We start from the raw sequence: 21,343 nt of genomic DNA, 5'->3' as shown, positions 1-21,343 counted from the left end.
ACAAAGATCTGCCTCTGCAGCAATCCGTGGTGACTGTATTCCCTCTTCTCTACCTTCCCAGGAGGAGAAGCTGGGGCGAGGAGAGAATGGACACAGAAGGCAGGCCTGGAATCTAGTTTCATTTTATTTTAGCAAACCGCATGTTCTTCACTTATCAACATCTCTACATTAGCAATTGTATAGCTCTCCAACTTCTCTTTAAAAAAGGGTAAACAAGAGGTGACAAACTCAGGCTTTTCATCTCTTAAAAACATTTGAAAGTTGGATTCAAGAAGACTTTGATATATTTTGGTTTTAAGGTAACAGATGTGGTGTGGAAACACTAATTCAAATCACCCGCCTAACCGAGAGCTGCCCCTTTTGGAGCCCCTCTGGCACCAGACCCTCAGGAGACACCAAGGATCCGACTCAGCAGCCAGCCCTGGGCCTGTGGCTGAGGAGAGCAGCACCTCAGGGCTCAGTGCAAGTGCTGTCTGTACACAGCTCCCTCACGGGAGCACCAAGGAGCTCAGCACGCAGGGATCTAGGGAGGACTCCACTGCCACGGCACCTTCTCAGTAAAGAATCACATTCCCCTGATCATCCTGTTCCTGCTGTCTAAAGGTATAAAGATCTTCTCTGAAGAATTGTTTTAAAAGCCAACCCTCCCCCCCCGAAACCCACGTGGAATACCATAAATGTACAGATTAGAGACGTCCTAGAAAAGTCCTAAAATTATTGCAGAAAGTAAAGATGACTCGTTCCAGGGGAGGGGCAGGCACGAGGCACAGCATCGAGATCTAACGAATGCTCGGGTTGGTTTGATTTAGTTTTCAGCTTTTCCCCATCATTCAAGAGAAAAAAATTAAAAAAAAATTAAAGAAGTGTTTAAGCATCAGAACTAAAATACAAATGCACATTGACTTATAAAACAAGATTGTGGATTTGACCATGGGATTCCCTGACATTGGAAACGTTTTACTTTTTTGCCCGGAGAGATTTCCTCATGGTGGATTTGCCCTTGGCAGAGGGTTTCACTTCCTTCCTCCCACTGGCTGCTGGTTTCTTGGAAGAGCTGCCACTGGAGGCTTTCTTGATGGCTGGGGCTGCTGGTTTGGCTTTCTTAGCAGGGGTTTTGACCTTGGGAGGGGGCTTTGCTTTGCCCCGGCGGGCAGTGGGGGTTTTCCTTGGCTTGGGTTTGGACTCTCTTCGCTTCATCGGAGGGGCCCTGCTCCGGGATTTGGGGGGTGGTCTCTTCTGCATCCTGTCAGGAAGAGACAGCACAGGAGCTGAGTGGAGGCACAAACGGTACCCAGAGCAGGGCTGCTGTCAGCAATTTGCATAAATGAAGCACATCTTGGCATCCCTGTCCTTTGCCAGCACATTCCATGAGCTAAATCCCAAAGAGCAAGAGCTCCTCTGGTAGTTCCACACTGAGCACTTCCCATCCCCACAGAGCTGCCAGCTTCCAACCCCTTTGTTAGGCAAATAAACATATAAATAATGACAGTGAATCAGTCAGCTGTCAGAACAATTAAGAGCCTTAAGCACTATCTCTCCTCTCTAAATGGGATTTTATTATTTAACAAACACTCATATTAAGTCCAAATTCTGAGCGAGGCAGGTCTCATATCTGGCTACAGAGCTGCAAATAATTACTGTAGGGAAGAATTCTTTTAAGGAAACAATAAATACAAAAAATTCCATGTGAAACATCACACTTTCTAAAGCAGGAGACTAAAGGCAATGCAAACACAGGCTCTCTCTCATCGGGAGGAGAAAAGAGGAAGGCTTCAAATTATGAACGGGGGAGGTCAGTATCTCTGAAATAAGGAATAACTAGAAACTTCTGCCAACACCTGTGAGCAGCTGCCCTGTGGACAGGTCACCACAGCAAGAGATGCACTTGAGCACTCTACAGCTTTGACAGACACTTATTGCACCCAAAGGAGCCCACTCATCTCTCATGCTGCCATACCTCTTCTTTGGTGGTGGCTCTTCCTCCTCAGACTCTTCCTCTTCAGATTCTTCTTCCTCCTCAGATTCCTCCTCTTCTTCCTCATCAGACTCCTCAGAATCCTCATCCTGTTGCTTCTCTGGATAGAGCACATCTGGGCTACAAGAGGGGTCTGGTCAGAGCACGATTTGCTTCTCAGGTACAACTCCAGGGTAGGCAAGCCCTGGGTGACCCTGGCTCTCCTCTGGCACTGCAGCTTCCCCCTGAGGTTACAGCTTTAGCCCAGTCCAGAAATACCCCCAGGAATTCTGTGATTGCTGCTGTCCCAAACCAAGGTTATTTAGTCTCTGCAATGGCAGAAACATGATAGCCTGGGAATGTACCAGCCCTAAGCTGTCCCTTCTCCATTTCCCCATTTTTCCAATCCCTCATTGCTCCTTCCCTGCAAACCCAGGGAGAGGACCAGCAAAGGGGCAGGATCAGACCCCAGCAGCTAAGCATGGCTGAAGCTGTGAGGGCTGATGAGAGCAATAAAGGGAGCTGGGGAGCAGGCACTTCAGTGACTGTGCTGCCATTTGGCTCTTCCTGACACACCAAGGCCTCATCCCAGGGCTCCACGTGGCCCAGCACAGTATCAGCTCACAGCAGGAGAAGAAAGGCTGGTTTAGACTCAGAGTAGCTAATCTAGGTCATCCTCCCCCCCTCCCACCTCTCTTCCCTTAAGGAAGGAACAGCTGGGTCCTGCTCCTTAGGAGCATCCTGGCATGGAGAACCCACCCCACTCCCTGCTCAGGTGAATTGGTTTTAGCACAGAACACTTAAATAGCCCAGCCTGCAACAAAAGCAGCACAACAGACTGCCTGAGAACACGGAGCCCAGTATTTCTATGGCCCTTAAAAGCTTCCCTTGCTAATGAAGTCAGCTTTCTGCTCACCCAAGTATTGCCATTATCCAGAGCATGGGTGACAATGTGGCGGTTCACCAGTGAGTAAACCCTCCACAACCTCCCTGTAAACAGGATGTTGGCTCATGAACTCCAGCTCTGATACCTGAGCTGTGCAAAACCCCTGAACATCATTTTACAGACAAGCTCTTTACCTGGGATAATAAGGGAAGCAAAGCTGAAAGGTTCCACTGAAGCCCTTCCCAGAGATTTGCTCCATCCAGCCATTCTTCTCACATTTCTGCAGGGTTCTCTTCAGTAGGTGCACTGTGGAAAAGAAATCAGAGAAAGGTTGTGTTACTATCTTTATCCTCTTGTCTGATCTGACTGCTCTCTACCGTGCCCTTTGAAATCAGAGCTGGAGTCAGGATGGGAAATCCTCTCAAGTCAATTTGAGCAAGATACAAGATATTGTTCTTGAGCACCTGGTAAGAGTGGCTTTAAACTTCCAAAGGAAGGAGTCGAGAACATTGCATGTTTCTGATGTCCTGACCATGGGATGCTCCTTCATAAGTCATTCAAGAGCACTGTGTAACTACCTCTGTCCAAATTTAACCCAGGTCTCAGGATGTCCTCTAAAGTGTGGTTTAAAACAAGCCTTTTACCCTGGTTTTGATCTCCTCATGTTCTAAATGTTGTATGTGCTGCATCTTTACCCATACTGTGGTTTGCTTTTTGTTTTGTTTTTAAAGGGTAAAATACTTGGTCTGCAAATACAACAAATGAACTTCTTATTCCAGTTTTTAATTCCAGACTTTTATTCCAGCCATTCCATTGTGTACTGTGTAAGAACTGAAACTCAAACTGTGCAAGTACAGGGGATCTTTGTCTCTGGCAAAGGGCTTGGGTTGTTTAATCAGTTCAGAACCATTTTCAGCTGAATTAGAGGGGCCATTTGCATATTGAGCTCCCAGGAAAAAACAAGGTTTGCTCTCTAGCATGTTCCAAAGTTTTTATAACCACAAGGCTGGTTTCACTCTGGGTGTCAAAGGTCAATAACAGCAGGTAAGGGATTTGACTCCAGTCAAGTTCAGTTCTGCAGGGAGCCATAAAGTGGGGAGGAGAGCAGAGCTCTGTTCTGCAGCATGTAGCCGCCTGCTTTTTGCATCTCACCAGATCTTCCTCTGGTTCTCTCAGAACAAAGCAGAGATCATCAAAATTCCTTTTATGTAACGGAAGGAGAAAGAAAACAACAGATTGCAAGCTGAGATTTCCTTATCGGCCTTGCAGGAGTGACAAGCACTGAGGCTGGCTCAACACAGGTCCTAAGGACCAGGGACATTTCCAATGGTCCTGAAAATAAACCGTGTGAGGGTTTAGGAAGCCTGGAACCTCTTTTTCCTGCCCTGAGATTAAGAAGTCTTGCTCAGCATCAATTTCTAATTGGCAGAAGGCCTCAGGGCAGCTCCTTCAGTCCTGGAGCCTGTTCTGTGTGTCAGTAGCCCTGCACCAAACAGCTGTGCTGATGCTGTGCTCCAGCTCCGGGTAAAGACTGTGGGATGAGAAATCTCCTCTCTGCTCCTGAGGAGTAGCACCAGCTCGGTGACACCACAGGAACAAACTGATCTATGTTCAGGTTTGAGCAGAGACCACTGTGACCTCAGCCTGTCTCTACAGACCTCCAGCACCAACCGACTGCATGGGGGCTCAGCCCAAATAACCTGAATAAGCCACTAGAACATCTGCTTGAAAGCTTCTGCTCAGGCAAAAGTCAAACCAGACATTAGTGTCACTCCTGGGAACAAAGACATGCCAAATCTCCCTTGCAAATAAAATTCTCCTTATTTGCTTGACCTTTTAAAAATCAGATGCAAAGTAGGGCCTCAAACAAATCAGTAAGAGGGGTGCTCGTGAATTTTTAAAAAAAGTTAAACTACACAAGTTCTCTCAATAAAAAGTAATTAGGAACTGCATTGATGCCAAGCTGCTCTCCCTTTCAAAGCAGAGAGATATGAAATCAACTTGGTGATTTAAGAACAATTAAGTACTTAAATACTCTTCCCCCTTCCTGGCTATAGACAAGAGAATCATGCATTCTGTCTCAGGAACTGGCTTGAAAGCGACTGATGGGAACTAAAACCCGAGAGCATCTCTGCAGCACAAAGGGCTGAGCAGCTGCAGCTCCCTGCAAGCTCAACAGAGCAGTTTAAAGGTGCTGCACAGGCACATCTGCAGCTGCAGGACTCTCTCAGCACGCAGAACAGAAGTGGTACAGGGATCAGTACTTTACCCTGCAAGTTGGAGTTGGTCCCTGGGTAATTTTCCAGGATATACTTCTTCAGCGCTGTGGTGGAGCAGGTCTTCGGTTCGTTCATGGCCGCAATAGCAGACAGGATGGCATCTTCCATCAGAGTCCCACCCAGCAGGGGCTTCTCCCCTGATTTCTTCAGCTATTTTCCAAGGAGGAAGAGAAAAGCATCAAGACAAAATTCTCCCAAACCAGGTCAGGACAAGCTCCTCTGCACCAGGTGGGTCGGCGCTCCTGCATTAGCACAGATACGTTTAATATTAAAACACTGCACAGGGAACGCTGCTCTCCCAGCTGTAGGTGGGAGGACAGGCCTAGTCAGTCAGCTGGCCTGGGGGGCTTTATCAGCAACACCTCACCCCAGCCCCCAAATACACTGCAAGGATGTGGCAGTCTAAGGGCCTATTGCTCAGGGGAGGAAAGAAAGCAAAATAAATCACATCTTCCTCCATCCCACGGACCAAATGTACCCAAGAGACTTCCGTGGCACACACATGAGTAAAAGATGTTGCAGGCATCTGGGGTACCTGCTGCACTTCCAGTGAGGGATGGAAAGGAAAGCTTACCCCACCAGCTCCCTACTGTGCTGGTGAGTCAGAGCTGAGCAGTGCATGCAGCACGCTCAGCAAGGGAACGGGGGTCTGCTCCTGAAACGGAGACTGAGAGGAGAACAAGAGTCCTACTGCTTCATAGCTGGACAAGCGCTGAGCGTGCCAGACTGCTGAAGAAAGGGCTGCCCAGGGAAACCCGGGGACAGGGCGTAGTAACTGACATCCGAGGCTTGTGGTCAACAAGGATGAACCCAGTCTCTGACCTGGAATGTCCCAGATGCTCCCTTCCCTGTGATCTGCTCTAACTGGCCCTTCTCTACAGCTCTCTGCAGGGCGTTCTTCAGCAGCTGGGGTCTGAAACACAGGAGGAGAAAGCTTTACTGACACACACTGACAGCTCCAAAAACAAACAGAGAAACAGCGCTTTGCAGCGTGTGAGCAGAGCAGCACTTAGAGTGTCTGCCTACATGCAGATACTTTAAATGGAGACCTGTCAGCGAGGCTCATTGCCCGGGCAGAAGGTGGCACCACGCTGGGGGCTGAGCGGCGGCGCGGGCTCGGTGTCACGGCACCGCCGGCAGCTCCGGGCACGCGACCCCGGCAAGAACCCACTCACCTTGAGCAGCACATTTGGACACGGTGGGCACTCAGCTCACAGGCAAACAAGGGCTGACAGAATCCTGATAGACATGACGTACAGGGGTCATGTCCTAGTTTTGCTCGTCAAGCCTCAACTCGCTCCGCACAGGTCAGCTTAGAGATTGCTGTACGTATGTGCTGCCTAAAGCAGATCCAGGGGGCATGAGACCCCGAGGAGAGCCCTTCACATCCAGGCACTGAAGGGATGTGGGGATGGTTTAGGTGTACAGAGCAGCGCTGCTGGTGGTGTCAGGAACAAAGATGGGATGTGGAGGGACACAAGAAAAGGCACAGCTTTTCCTCAAGCTTTCCCACAGGCTCTGCAACTCAGAGCAGCAGCTGGCTTAAATACCAGACTGAATCATCGTGAAGCAAGACAGAACCAGAGGAAAGCCCAGTTTCCCCAGTCCTCTGCTTGCTAAAGCAACTTGCAGCACTCACCTTATATCTACTTTGAGTTTGGGGTAATACTGAGACACGTATTTCTTGATCAGGCTGTAAGAAGCTTCCTTGGGCTCACACAGGCGGGTGAAGGCCAGTGGCAGGACGTCCTCCAGCTTCACCTGCTGCTCTGCGCTCGGGGCCGAAGTGCTTTTCTGGAACACACAGACTTGCATGCACCAGCTGGGTTTCTGAACCAGCAATGCACACATGGGGTAAGTGCTCCTGACACTGGCTGCTGAGCTGGAAACTCAGGAGCTGTAAGGCAGCTCTTTAACAACTTAAAACCAGTTTGCAGCTTAAGAGATATACAGAAAATCTGTCTGAATTTTCACAGGAGTTTTAGAAAGGCTTTACAAATAAAAATTGCTGAGTACCTAACATCTGTATTTTTAATTATTTCCTTCCTCTTGCTATAGATGTTTTCCTCTGCCACACTTCAGTGAGACAGAAGAAAAATCATAGAATCACAGAATTATTCAGTCTGGAAAAGCCTTCCAAGATCATCAAGTCCAAACATTAACCCATCACTGACATATTCGCCACCAGACCACGTCCCCAGTTGCCACATCTACAGGTTTTTTGAAGACTTCCAGGGATGGTGACTCCCTGGATCCCCTGTGCCAATGCTTTACAACCCTTTCTGTGAAGATGATGATACATGCTGACACAAAACTCAAAGACAGAACCTGTTTACACAAATCAAATCTTCCCCTTCCCCAAAATGAACAGCTAAACAGGAGTCCTTTATTTTGTTTTCTAAACAACACAATAAAATCTTGATTGAAGCCAATGTTCCATTCTGAGTTCTCCTCCACCCCTTTTGTTACTATGAGAGGGGACAATCAGGGAAAAATGGTCTGTTCTTTACACAGAAAATGTGCTGAAGTTCTCTGATTTGATGCCGAACAGCAGCTCTGCAAACAGTGCAATGGGAGAGGGAGCTGCTCCCCTGCCAGCCAGATTCATCCAAAACATTTGTTTTGCTGCAACACAGACAAAGTAACTGGGAACAAAGACACCCATACACTGCAGAGAGAGGTGATGTGTCAGCAGGTACCGGCTGCCTTGCTCACACTTCTTGTGGAGCCAGCGAGTGAACTGCAATTAGTTTCCTCCAGGGCCCTACATCAAGTTCAGTTTCAGGGCTTTTGGTCACCCCAGGAGGCAGAAGATGACCACCAAGGTGTTACATGTCCAATGTCATCTGTCTTAATCCCAAGAAATTTGCAATTCCAGCTAAACATTTTGTAACTGCAGCGTTAGGAATGTGTTTCACACACTCAACACTGCATGGAGTGGAGATCAGAAGTGCTGGAACCACAACTAACTGTGAAGCTCAATAAACCATCCCCAACAACACTGAGTGAGCATCAGCAGCTTTCTTCCAGAAGCCTTTGGATATTTTCTTCTTCCTCCCTCTGTCCTCACAGCTCATGGGAAAACATTCCCCTCAGTCCTAAATACTGGAGTCTTCCCTTTATCCACACAACAGATAAACACACACAGAGCAGTAGCACAAAACTTCCTTCCAACACCTGAGGGGCATCTCTCCCTGCCTGGTAAAGACAGAAGAAGTTTGATGGTTATTCAGTTTTCTGTCTCTGAACCAAAGCCTAGGGGGTTAATGTAAACATTTAAAAACTGAGATTTTGATCATTCGACTTGGGTTTAGTTCCTCACAGTAGCTTTCTGATACCAGTGGGATGGGTGTTTTAATTGCTGTACTCGGGGAGAAAAAGCACAGGGAGGAGAACACTGGGTTGAGAACGTGGGGTAAGGTACACGTGTTTCAGTGCAGTATATTTCAAAGTGTTGTTTAAAATGATCCATCTTACCTTTCTGTCTCTGGCTTTTGGAACAGTTTTGCCTGCATTAGACACCACCACAAAGCTCCCAGAAGCTCCCTTTCCTTTCACCTGGTTCAAGAGAAAGTCAATTTCAGTCCTTAACAGAGTAACTCAGAATATTAACAACCTGAGAGGAACTCATCATGATGCAGATTTTGAATGCACTGTCACCCTGCAGTGGGTTTTTATGGCAGAGGCCTGACTTGAGCCCACTGAAACTTCAGTAAGATCAGAAACAGCAGCCAGACATTGGGACATACTCTGCTGTGCTGACCAGGAGATCCTGACAGATAACACAGGCAAAAATTGCAGTGTTAAACCCACGCTGCTGCAGAAGTGACACTGCTGGACTCATGTGCTGCTGTGTGACACAACACCCAGAAACGGCAGGAATTGCACAAAAACCAACGGTGCCAAGCATGCAACTGACACAACAGTGCTGAAATGCTGCCAGTGTCCAACAAAGCAGGGACAGAGGTTGAGGAACCTCCATGAGGGAGAACATGCTCAGCCCATAGACCTTCTAATGGAGTTAAGGAATTCCTATGCAGTTCCCAGAATCATGAAATGGTTTTGGCTGAGGAGGATCTTAAAGCTCACCCAGTTCTATCCCTGCCGTGGGCAGGGACACCTTCCACTGTCCCAGGTTGCTCCAAGCCTGTTCAACCTGGCCTTGAACACTGCCAGGGATCCAGGGGCAGCCACAGCTGCTCTGGGCACCCTGTGCCAGGGCCTGCCCACCTTTCCAGGGAAGGATTCCATTCCAATACCTCATCTAACTCTGTCCTCTGTCTCTAAAGCCATTCCCCCTTGTCCTGGCACTCCGGGCCCTTGGAAACAGTCCCTCTCTTCAGCAATGCCATCTCCAGTGCTGCTCCACGAAGCAGCTCTTACCTGCCTAATGATTCCCCTCTCCAGCTCCCTTTTCAGTGCTTGCTTCAGGAGGTATCCCCTCCTCTCCAGCTCCAGGGAAGGGTATTTGTGGATGATGTATTTCCGTATTGCAACGACCGAGGCGCCGCTCTTCTGAAAGCAGGCCTGAAACAGACACAAAACATTGGAAACCACCCACACTGGAATTCTCCTGAGCGGGGTGGAAGAACAGAGGTTGTACTGATGCACACAGGCCACCACAGGATGCCAGGGCTGGCCTTTCCCCACTGTGAATCAAGTATAAAACATGACTAACAAAATACTTAACTTTCCTTGTCTGAGTAGCTGAAGAGCAACACAAACAACACAAAAGCAGCACAGCAAGCACATATCTACTACCCCCCTGCTCTGAAGCCCTCACACAGAATGGCTTAAAATACAGAATAGTCACCTTTTGGCAATGCTGCACAACTGATTTACTAACACTTTATTAATGCCACACTGAGTAATCATTAAGTTGGAACAACTTGCCAATTATTTTTTAAGAAGATGGAGGATTGACATCAGTAAACTAGCAAAACCTAAGGTGAAGTTCATCTTTTGAAGATGGATGGAAAGGCCATCTTGCAATTAAGGCTGGTGGAGTCCAGGCCTCCTCTGAAGGGAGTGACCAAGCCTTGAGGGGAGAGCAGCAGCACAGCTACAACAGCAGAGATCTCCTCTCACAGTCAGGAGGGATTGAGTAAACCAAGACCAAGTAAACCAAGACCCTGGAATCCAGGTTTACAGTATATCTGTACTGAGTTATATATATATATCTGTACTGAGTTAGAGTAAGTTAATGCTAAAAGAAAGCACATGTATCAAATAGATGGATGAGTCCAGGTAAATGAAGTTAAATGTGGCTAGGAGGCACAGCAAACAAAATTATGACAGCAATCAACCAGGTTATGCCATCCTAGCTGCTCCTCATAATGCAATTAGGGAGGGAAACAAATTCTAAACAAAAAAATCAGCTACAGGGCTCCTCATCATCCTCACGGACTCACATGTCAGGCTTCCAGGACAAGCACACCCATCTTACACACTCAGCTTCCTGCTAACACACAGCACTGCCACCCGCACCTCAGCAAGCTGAAACTGCATGTTTTAGAACACAAATTGAATAAAAACCCATTTGCGTCCTGCCCACCTTGATGGCCTCGGTTAAAATCGCATCCATTTTGGGCCGGGAGGTGGCTGCCATCTGAGTCTGCTTCTGTGCCCGGGCCAGCTGGCTGGCAGAGAGCGTGGCCCACGCAGGGATGGTCTTCTTCACCTTCTTCTCCTTCTCCTTAGTCTGATCCTTCTCGCTTAAGGAAAATGCAGGGCAATAGTAAGACAAGAGGCACTAAAACAAGCCAACAAGCAGGACAAGAACAACAACAACAACAAAAGCCCAGAATATCTGTCACTATTGAATGTAACTTAAGGACTACTTTGATGTTTCTATTAGTAAAAGAGAGACCTTGTATTGGTATTCAGCTTCACATGCTTGAGAACAGTAGCTCCATGTGATCAGGAGCTTCTTCCTTAGAAGCATCTTAAGGAGAGGCACCTTAAGGCACTCATTTTCCTTTTCTCTCTGTAGAGCCTGACTTCCTTTAGAATCCTACCCAAACCCCCGAATTCAGCACCAAGTAAGCCTTACTCCTTTTTGGTTTCTTCTGAGGACTTTGTTTCCTCCTTCCCTTCATTCTCAGGTTCCTTTGGCTGTTCTGCTTCACTGGATGCAGCAGGCAGGGTTTCAGTCTCTTGCTCCTCTCCAACAGAGGCAGATTCCTCAGAGGTGATTTCTGCATCTAGAAGATGTGAAAAAGCATCAAGTTACTGTCCAAACCCAGCTTTTACTCTTTAGGAAGGTAGAGGGAACAAAAGCCAAACTGAAGAACACACCCCACTACTTATTTCCCACCAAATATTTTCACTAACTTAAATGTGTTATTTAAAAAGGGAAGTACTGAAAAGAGCTTCAATAAAGGTTCAATCAGCCCTCAAATGCCAGAACAACTGCAAACAACATCATGCAACATTTTCACAATTAACCAGTTCCAACAGTGTTCTCCTCTTAACTCCACAAGCTGCTGTTGCAGACAGGCCTGGGATTCTAAGAAGTAGCTTTGCTTAGGACCCAGTTGTTTTCAAACACAAAAGCACCTGAAGGATAATTACAATTCCATCACATTTTCCCAGACTTGGCAAAGCTTTAGGTGGCACGTGCGTTGGCAGGAGCACTTGTAGATCAGAAGGATCAAATCCAGTCAGAAAGCAACTTACCAAGGAAATTAAAAATCCACAAAATTACATTTAGCTGAGAACAGGCCTTAGACTGGGCTGCCTACTAGAAAAAAATGCATATAAACTTAAATTCCACACTCTTTGGATAAATAACTGCCCACCAACACTGCTCTGAGCAGCTTAAGCATTTCTGATACATTCCTGTGCAGCTTTCCCATGGAGGCCTTTAAAATACACAGAATGAAGAGTTGGTTTTGTAGGTAGTTTTTTCACTTGTGGACAAAGGACAAAGTCAGTGAAATCAACTGACTGTAGTAGTGAAATGACACGTTCTGGGACACTGAGGCCAAGCTGCTAAGAGCAGTCATGTTAATATCAGGCTAGACTGCATGACACGTTGTGGTAAAACATTTTTGCTCCGAAAAATTGAGAAAAAAAATTGAATACTCTGTTTTTCCATTCATTAACTTCACCTTTTGATCTCAAACCATCGTTCTGATGCTACTGAAATTTCACAATTTCTTCACCCTAAAGGATGTGCAAACTTAAAAGGGGCAACATTTAGCCATATTTTCATGTCTGGAGTGACACAGGGTATAAAAGACAAAACAAGTGGGTTCAGACTGAAAACAGTGTCTGCAAAACACAAATCCTGGAAAAGCCTGTGACAAGGAGCCAAATATTAATAATATTTTATCCTGGCTGCAGGGTTTTCCAGGAGTTTCAGAGTCAGCCTGTGTTTGGATACACATGAACCCCCTGTAGAACCACGACTGTACCTGCTTTGACCTCTTCCCCTTCGGCAGGTTTGCTTTTGGGAGGAGTTTCTCGGGAAGAAGCGTTCACCGAGCGGCGGATTGGCATTGTGTCGTCTTCCACTTTCTACAAAAAGCACGTGAAAATCAGCACAGATGCTGGAGAGAACTGGAAAGTTTTGATTAAAGTAAATCAAAGCAGCATAAGTAGAAATATTCTGGTTTGGATTTTTTAGGACGTTAAAAGACAGTAGCCCTCAAACCAGCTTCTTCAAAGCATACTAGGAGAGGACAGTTCCACATTTTACAGTTATAAAAGAAATAATTTCAATTCCAAATTAAATGAGATGAGCATTTGAGGATTTTGACAGACACATCATCTCAGGGAAAGCAGGGAAGGGGAAGCAGAGTTTCTTAGACTCCCAGTCGAGTTTCCTTGAAGCAGGGCAGAAAGAGTACTGAGTAACCTTGAGCAGGACTGGAAGCCAAGGACTGATCCAAGGGCAAGCTTGGAGAAAGGGCCAGCCCCTACCTCACTTAACTTGTCCGTGTGGATCAGCTGAGCTCCCGTTAAGAGTGGAAGCGCCTTATGATGCACGGGTTCAGCTTCAGACAGATCAGTCGACATTTAAATTAATTTCTAGACACAAGTTCAGGTAACTGTGGAGCCCCAGGTTTTAACCCCAAGGACTTTTTCCTAATGGTTTTCACAGTGCAGTGAGGAGTCAACCTAAAGTACAGAAAAGATGTGGTGTGAAAATTAACAAAACAAAAACATCTACGTCCACGTATCTATCAAATTAAAGATTAAAAAGAAAAGGATAAATGACTTACAGCTCGTGACTAACACAACTGACAAGCAAGACTTGCATTCAACAAAGGTGCTAAAACATGTATGCAAAGTGGTGAGCTATGAGGGAGCAGAAATGGGAAAGGTGCAAGCCAGACCTGCTCCATCAGAAGATGGCTGAAAGATAAAAAGGCTCTTTAAGGGCAAGCACTGATGAGAGGCAGCCATTGCACTGTGCCCTGAGTGAGGAACTGGTCACTCAGTGACTTTGGGTAAAAGCAGGAGCTGGCACCTGGAGCTAAAGCATGACACCATTACATCTGTCAGGCAGAAGATACAAGCTTTGGGAACACAAGCCATGCCCCCTCAAACTAAACCCCATGCAATTTAAAGACATGAAGGATTCTTTTGACAAAAAAAAAAAAAAAAAAAAAAAAAAAAAAAAAAAAAAAAAAAAAAAAAAAAAAAAAAAAAAAGAGACAATCAGAAGAGCAGTCTCCATGCCTTCTACCAGAAAACATAAGCTTGCCAAAGCTCTGCTCCAACACATGCACTGTCATGGACAACAAATGGTTGAAGCTTAGCTTAACACTCATCAAGTCTCACCCCCTACCACTATGATGCTTTTACAGCCTTTCTTACCTGCTGCCCATCTGCCTGCACTGGCCTCTCCTAGGGAGAGTGGAGCTCCTAAGGAGAGGGGTTCCACTAATTCCATCACAAAGCCAGGATTCATTGGCTCATTCCCTTCCTCTCAGCATCCCCTTTAAAAGCCTCAGAGGCAGAGCCTCACCTCCAGCAAACCACGGCTGGGCCTGTCCCAGCTGCATCCAAAGATGAGGCTCAGCCTGCCCTCCTCCCCTCCTGACAGACAGACAGCCAAATGCCCCGTTTGCACCTCTCTGGGTGTCTCCTTTTGCTCAGAAGGCAGGCACTTACAATAGACCTTCTCTTTCAATAGGTATTTCTCCAGCCTGGGCGTTTTCCTCTTGAACAGCCCCAGCATCAGCCCCAGCCCTGCTTTCAAGCTGACTTTCAGCCCAGTTTCAGCACTGCTCTCCCCACTGCACAGCTCATATCACACCAACATCTTCTTGCCCAAAAATACAGTCCTGTCGTTACTCAGCAGTGGGGATCCCTAATCAGTCAGAGGCACTTCTGACAGGAACTGAGCAGCCACTCTGAAAACCCATGGGGAACTGCTCCTGCCTCAGCACCAGGGAAAGCAAAGCCCAACGGCACTGGATGTTTTCTTCTGAGACAAAACAGAAAGATCAAAACACAGCACATGCCAACAAAACAAAACAAAAAAAAAAATTGAGATGCATGAAGCTTTCTTGTGAAATGTGAGGATGTGAAAATATAATAAATGCCAACTAGAATATACAGAATACAGCACAACACTAAAAAAAATTGGCCTGTTTTAAGGAACCTTTCTTCCTCAGCTGTGGAGAGTGAAAGGAAGAAGAAATGAAAATCTGCACCAGGCTTCAGCTCAATATCCAATGTTTCTTCTAGCAAGCAGAGTCTAAAGCCCTTTAAGGAAATGCCAGAATTTTGAAGTGAGTCTTAAAATAACCAACTACAGATTTCCCCCTCAGGGAAATCAGTTGGGAGTTACAAAAGATGCATTCCCCGGGATTAAAAAACACACACAAGCCACACTGTGGCTGACATAGTCCTGAGGTTTATTATTTTTAAGCTGTGGGACTTGCATGACACATACATGAAAACAGTACTCCCAGCTTTGAGTTAAAACTCCCCAAGTTCTGAAAACACTTTTGTTTAGATGAGTGTATAAAGCACTGGAGACTTTTTGCTCTCAAGAGTAAAACTTACCACAATTCCTCACTTCTGTGCCTACAATACACACAAACAAACTGGGATGCAGCAGAAGTTCAGGCTTGTTGACTGCCTCTGCATCCTCAGGCATGGATCATCCCAGGGAATCAAAGGGGCAGGAGGACAATCCCCTCCCTGCTGCAAGGCACTGATCTGCAGGGGCAAGGTCAGAAGCCCAGCTGGTGAGAGCATCCCTGCAGGGACTGTGCCTGCTCAGCCCGTTTCTTTCCACAGGGGCATCAAAAGTGGTTTTCTGCACTGAGCGTGAAGGGTCAACCACAAACAGGCCTGAATTCAGTTCATCAAAAAGATACAGCAAAAAAAAAAAGAGAAAGTTTTGCAATGACAATGTAGAAAACCTCATTCCCCTCTCCAAATAAACCAGATCTGTGTAAAGGGGAAATCAAGTCACCCAAACCAACTGTTACCTGGACACACTATTTCAAAAGACAGCTTTAAACGGGAACCACAGCTACAGTCACAACCATCACTCAATAAAACATGAAAGTAACAACTGTGTTTGGCATTTACACAAACCCCAAACAAACACTGGGCTTTCAAAGGGGTGGAGGCCACCAGCTGAGGACGCAGTTTTCAAGGTGGTTGTTGGGTGGTTTTAATGAACGTTTAAATCTGATCAACTGTCAGAAAAATATAATCACATGAGCAGCGAAAACACCACCAGGATACTAACCTTCACCAAAGGACAGAAAGTCACTCCTCACAGAGTTACACTTCTTTTTCTATAGAAAAACTGCAGGTTCACAGGCTCCCAGACTATCACGAACTGCTTATTCCAAAGCAGGCAATCCAGCAATGAGCTGATAAGCAACAACCCCCCCAAAATCCTGGATTTCTAGATGAGCAGGAATGTGTAATCCACTCTCCAGCTCAGGGAGCAGCTGCTAATGGAAAATCCAAAAGCACAGAGAGCTTTTCAGGAACAACTCTGAACCACCCATAGCAATTTTCTCCTGAACTACCACACCACTAGGAATAAATAAAGGGAGGCTTCAGGTGAGACACATATTTGATAACATTTCCAAAGCATGGAGTCCCTCCACCAGTGTAAAAGACACAAGAATTAAAAAAAAAAAAATTGTCTGAGTTTTTGAATTTCTGCTGGCTCTAAGATTTTTCAACTTATCTCAGCCTTCAATCTCCTTTGAGAGCAAATGCTTCAGGATAAATTAGGTTTTGAATGTGGCAATCCAAGTGTCAGGCTGGCAAAAACTCCAACTGACAGGGACTCAGGGTAGGGTGAGCAGGCTGAAAACAAATATGCAATGGAAAAATGAGGAAGTGTGTCCAATCCCAGGCCAGTGGGGTGTCCCCTTACTGTCACGCGACACCTAGGGGTGATTGATGTACCTAGATGTGACTGGGTACAAAGCACACGACACTGGCCTAGAAATGAGGTCAAAAAGGGCTAAAAAAAGGGTTTATGCACTTGCAGGTTAGAAGGAAGGGCGTCAAGGGGTACAAATCCAACAACCTGACAAGTGATGCAAGCAAGAACAGCTGCTTGTTATCCAAAAGCCTTAGAAAGCAAAGTAAAACTGGGTTCAAAAACCAGGCTAGCGATTATTGACAATTATTTACTACTCTATAATACACAAGAGTATTTAAAAGACTTGGAAACCGCAGAAAAAAGCACAGGAAATGTAAATACTTCTGCAAATCCAAATCAAACGTGCCAAGATGTACCACCTTCTAAATTGCAAGCTGCACAACTCTTTCAAGGCTTCGTGCCCCTGAAATCCTCCAAGCTGTTCCCTAAAAACCCAGCTCAGGCAGCAGCAGATACTCTGCCAAACCCTCAGGATGTACATGGTCACAGTATATCATCTATATCATCCAGCAACGTCTCAGATACAAATGTGTCTGTCAGGAGTTCCCAGCCGGGGCTGCCCTGCCTGCCCACGAGGTGCTCCAGCACCTTTGGCTTCTCCAGCTTGGCTAAGTCAGCCCAGGAGTACTTAAGTCATTTAAACCAGTCTAAAGTCCTGCAGATTAATAAAATATGTTATTGAATAAAGAATATAAAGTTAGTTCCAACTTCTGATCCTTATTTGTCAAGCCACTGGAAACTCCCTCGCGTGTGCTGAGCACAGCTGGTGTTCCCATCACTCCTGCTGCATCCAACAAGTTTTGTCCTGGTCCTTAGGGCCACCATTCCCCAGAGGTGTCCCAGCTCCCTGGAATTTCCCCCTGATTCAGCTCCAAGGTCTGCATTTGCAGCTCTCCTGCACTGGAGGCTCCCAGGGCTGTTCCAGGCTACCTGAGCCCTGCACAGAGCAGCTTGTTTCAATTAAGCAGGAGCACACACAGCCCAGAGCTCCTCACTTGCCAGGCAGCAATTCCTCAACTCCTCTGCCTGTACAGAGTCCATTTCCACCCCTCCTGCCCCGTGTGGGGTATGGGGGAACAACAAACCCCATGCACTGCAGGGTTCAGGGGAGCACAGCAAAATCCTTCACACTTCTGGCATGCAGCCGCAGGAATTCCTACCCTCGGAGACCCAAAGGAGGGGTTTTTTAAGGCTAAAGATGTATTTCCATTTGAAAACATTTTCATTCAGCGTTGAATTTGAGCCTCTGGCTCTGAATGCCACGAATGCAACCCAACTTACACCTTGCCTGTCCCGAGTTTTACAGAGCACAGCAGAAATGAAACCCTGCCCTTCTGCACACACAGATGCTGTTTTCCCTGAAGGAAAAAAAAAAACAAAAAAATCCCCCCCACAACAAAAAAAACCCCACAACAACCACAACAAAAAAACCACAAAAACCAACCAAACAAAACAAACAAACCCCCAGAAACCTGGACATTACTAGAGTGAGACTGATGCTCCCACCCAGGGTGAGCTCAGCACTTGTCTCTGTTAGGGTCCAACACCAGCAACCCCAAACCAGCCCAATCCCCACATGAACTTATTAAAGCAGAAGTAACCACCCATGGCTCACCTCCCCTGCTCCCCACACAAAGAGCACCGGCTCAACGGAAAACCACTACAGGTTTCTGATTCTCTCTCCAGCAATCTCTGAGCTGCACAGAAGGCAGTAAGAACAGATCGTTTCCGTTGCCTGGATTATTTTCCATTCCTGCACCCAGGGGTTTTTCCTCGTGTCCCCAAACAGCCACAGTCAGCAAACAGCTTAAATTACACCATCATCATACCTAAAACTGACAGAAACTTCAGCCAAGGGATTAATGTGAAGCAGAACTTCTGCCTGCATGGCTGTCTGAAAATAATCCATCTTCACACTGATGCCCAGGATCACGATGGTGACAAGCTCTGAGGAACAGTTACAAGTTTTGAACAGTTTTTGGCTAGAATGGCCCTTGATCCAAACTCTCCACACTCTGTCTACGCCACATGGCCACTGAGGGATGAAATCACCCCCATCAGCTTGCACAGGGCTCAGCTTCAAGTTTAAATGAAGCTCAGGTCACAAAGCTAAAACAACTCCAACATGAAACCCCCCTGCTGAAAGTTCTCATAGCCTTGGATAAAATATCTTACATCAGGATCCAACTTCATGAATTTTGACAAACTGCTGACACCTGAATGAAAATTTAGGCTGCAAGTGTTACAGACCAGGGTTTGAGCCCTTTATAGGCCATCTCCTCCTTGTCTAGATAGATTAAATTTAAAACAACAGTGTAAACCCTCCTCCCAACTGCTACTTATTCAGCCATCACTTATTATTCTACAGACAAAACTATACATGATAAAAGCCATTATTTTATTGCAGTCTGTAAGAAATCTACCCACACTTCCCATTATAGTCCATCACTGTAACACTTTTATTCCCTCTCACAGAAGTTTAAATCCTCTGAGGACCCCAGGTCACTTGTAACAAAACGCTGCTGAGAGATTTACATGTCACTTTCTGCTGAAAGGGAAAAAAACCCCGCAGGAAAATATATTCTGAAGACAAAAAAGCAGTTCAGGAGCTTCTGCCTGACCAATGTGCACGATGAATTGAGAAGATCATTAATTATCAAGCTCACACAGGTAAACATGAGAAAGCTCCAAAAGCCACCTTTTCCCAAGGTATGTATACCAGGATCTTCCCCTCAACAGGAATGATGTGGGTTGTTTTTTTCTTTTTCTCTACTCATTCCTGATTTCCGAGGATCTCCCACTCTATCCAACAATTTTCTGAAGTCTCACCTGAGGAAGGTCTGTGCTCTCCTGCCCAGTCCATCAAACAGCTCCCCCCCGATCTGAACTCTGGTGCCTCTGCTCTCATGGAGAAGGGAGCTGTTTACAAACACAAGCACTTCCGAACCTTTCCCGCCTCAATGGGAGCTGCCTGCCAAACACTGCCGGCCAACTCTTTCTTGAAGATGCTAAAAATACTATTTATGGTCAAAGCAAACAAAAGTCAAAAATCAAAAGTTCTGGGAAATCGGAGCACAGCACTTAACAGTTAGTAAAGAATGGGGAAGTGACACACTTGCTAACCCAGAAATAATTCAGTAGGACTCCTAAGAAGTGAGAAATACCCGAGTATCTGAGAAATACCACAGCTATAAGCAAACTATCCAAGCGATCAGTCCCTGCTCCACTGTATAAAGGAGCGAACACACCCACAATCCCACATAATCCAACTTTTCGTCTGCAGCACAGGCTGGGCAGTTCCCCAGTGATTTGCAGACACCAGTTAGTGGGAAAACAGTCAAAATACACGTGGTAAAGATTTGTTCTGAGCAGTGTTCCCAGTCTGGAGCTGTCCTCAGGTGGAGCAGGTAAGGTGATGGGGCCCCCTGACCTGGCAAGAGCCACCCCAGAAGCTGCTCCTTTATGCCTTAAATCTTTGCGCTGTTTTACCCAAAACCATCCCACAGCCTAGAGCGGCAAGAAGGATAACGATACAGGAACGGGAGCCTGCCTGGAACAGCCTTCTCCACAGAGAAGTGCGCTATGGGGAGGAGGGCGATCAGCATTCCTTGAGCAGGCTGCGAGCACCAGGCGCAGGGAGGCACTCGGAGGTGCCAGGAGCCTCACACGGGTCTGTATCCATCGCTATCAGCGCCGAGGGCGGTTAGGGACCTCTTTTAGGAAGCGGAGCACACCGGAGCCAGACTGAGGTTCCCCTGGAGCGGTGGCACTTGCCGGGCGTTGAGGAGGCGAGTTAGGGCAGGCACAGCCCCAGACAACCGCACAGCCGAGCGGCCGAAGGCGGGAAGGCCGCGGCGGGAGCCAAGGCGCTCCCTAAGTTTATAAATAGCGATTATTTATTGTGTCGCGGCCCTGCCAGCCCCTTCCGCCGCTGACCTTCCCCGGGGCTCGCCCGGTGTCGGCGGGACGGCAGAGGCGTGCTTGAGGCGTGTGTGAGCCCCGCAGCTCCTTTGTGAGGGCCCGCGGGTCCGCACCCCGCCAGGCCCCGCCGGGCCCGCGGACTCCCGAGGCCCGGGGCCGCCTCCTCGGGCCTGTGCCGGGCCGAGCCCACCGCGACACTGAGCCGTGCCCGCGCAGCGTGTCGCGACTCCCCGTCGCGACACCCCCGCTCCCCCGGGCCTGTCAGGGCAGGGAGGGCGGGGGGGACGCGCTGAGGGCAGTTCCGGGGCCCTTTCGGCGGCGCCGCCAGGCCGCCCCCGCGCCTCGCGCGCAACACCCGCGTCCTCCCGGGCGCGGCCCCGTGTCCCGCCCGGCGCGGCGCCGGGGGCGGGCGGGGCCGGGACTCACCGGGCCCGGCGGACACAAAGCGGCGGCGCCTCCAATGGCGGCGGCGGCGGCGGCGGGACCGGGGGAGGGGGGGCGGCCGAGGGGCGGGGCCGAGCGGGGGAGGCGTGGCCGCGGCGCGCGGCGGGGGGGTGTGGCCGGGTGGCGCCGCGGGCCAATGGGAGGCCGCGGGCATTTTTCGAATGCCGCCCCCTTCCCCCCCCCCCTCCGGCCCCGCCGCCTCCACGTCGCGCGAGAGCGCGCGCGTGCGCGGGGAGGGGAGGGGCGGGGAGGGGCGGGGCCGCGCGCGCTGCCCGCCGCTGAGGCGATCCCGCCGGGCGGGGGCCCTGAGGGGCCAGAGGAGCCCCGGGCCCTCGGCTCAGCCCCCCCGGATCCTCACCACAGCCCCCCCAGGCTGCGACCACCCAGCCGCCTCCTCGGCCCTGCCAGAACCGCGTGGACGTGTTCCTGTGTCACCTGCTCCAGGTGACCCTGCCCAGGCAGGGGTTTGAACTGGATCTTCT

The 21,343-nt window shown here is 48.1% G+C and overlaps 1 protein-coding gene across 3 annotated transcripts; it reads right to left on the bottom strand.

The window, feature by feature from the left end:
• Positions 1-106: 106 nt before the first annotated feature.
• On the bottom strand, positions 107-20,906 carry HP1BP3 (heterochromatin protein 1 binding protein 3). 3 transcript variants are annotated; one of them, XM_038159867.1, is made up of 13 exons: positions 20,844-20,906; positions 13,046-13,243; positions 12,538-12,640; positions 11,172-11,322; positions 10,674-10,833; positions 9,503-9,646; positions 8,597-8,677; positions 6,759-6,913; positions 5,942-6,032; positions 5,110-5,269; positions 3,035-3,146; positions 1,958-2,095; positions 107-1,243 (listed from the first exon to the last, which is right to left on the bottom strand). In XM_038159867.1, the coding sequence occupies exons 2-13, from the start codon at positions 13,139-13,141 to the stop codon at positions 958-960; spliced, it is 1,677 nt and encodes a 558-aa protein (XP_038015795.1). In that variant the 5' UTR covers positions 13,142-13,243; positions 20,844-20,906; the 3' UTR covers positions 107-957. The 3 variants fall into 3 exon arrangements, with proteins under 3 accessions (XP_038015795.1, XP_038015796.1, XP_038015797.1); XM_038159868.1 differs by lacking the exon at positions 20,844-20,906 and adding an exon at positions 19,326-19,480; XM_038159869.1 differs by lacking the exon at positions 13,046-13,243 and having other exon boundaries at positions 20,844-20,897.
• Positions 20,907-21,343: the final 437 nt, after the last annotated feature.

The sequence above is a fragment of the Motacilla alba genome, chromosome 21, assembly GCF_015832195.1.
Source record: "Motacilla alba alba isolate MOTALB_02 chromosome 21, Motacilla_alba_V1.0_pri, whole genome shotgun sequence".
NCBI classification, from domain to species: Eukaryota; Metazoa; Chordata; class Aves; order Passeriformes; family Motacillidae; genus Motacilla; species Motacilla alba.
The sequence above is the reverse complement of the archived record's forward strand: the minus strand, read 5'-3'. Positions and strand labels throughout refer to the sequence as shown.

Bases quoted from the DNA above. Each gene is read 5' to 3' on its own strand.
- HP1BP3 (XM_038159867.1), bottom strand. From the start codon at position 13,141: ATGTCGACTGATCTGTCTGAAGCTGAACCCGTGCATCATAAGGCGCTT. The intron at 10,834-11,171 runs GTAAGGCTTACT...ATTTTCCTTAAG, and splicing joins TCAGAAGAAACCAAAAAGGA to CGAGAAGGATCAGACTAAGG. The intron at 6,914-8,596 runs GTAAGATGGATC...TGTGTGTTCCAG, and splicing joins CAAAAGCCAGAGACAGAAAG to AAAAGCACTTCGGCCCCGAG.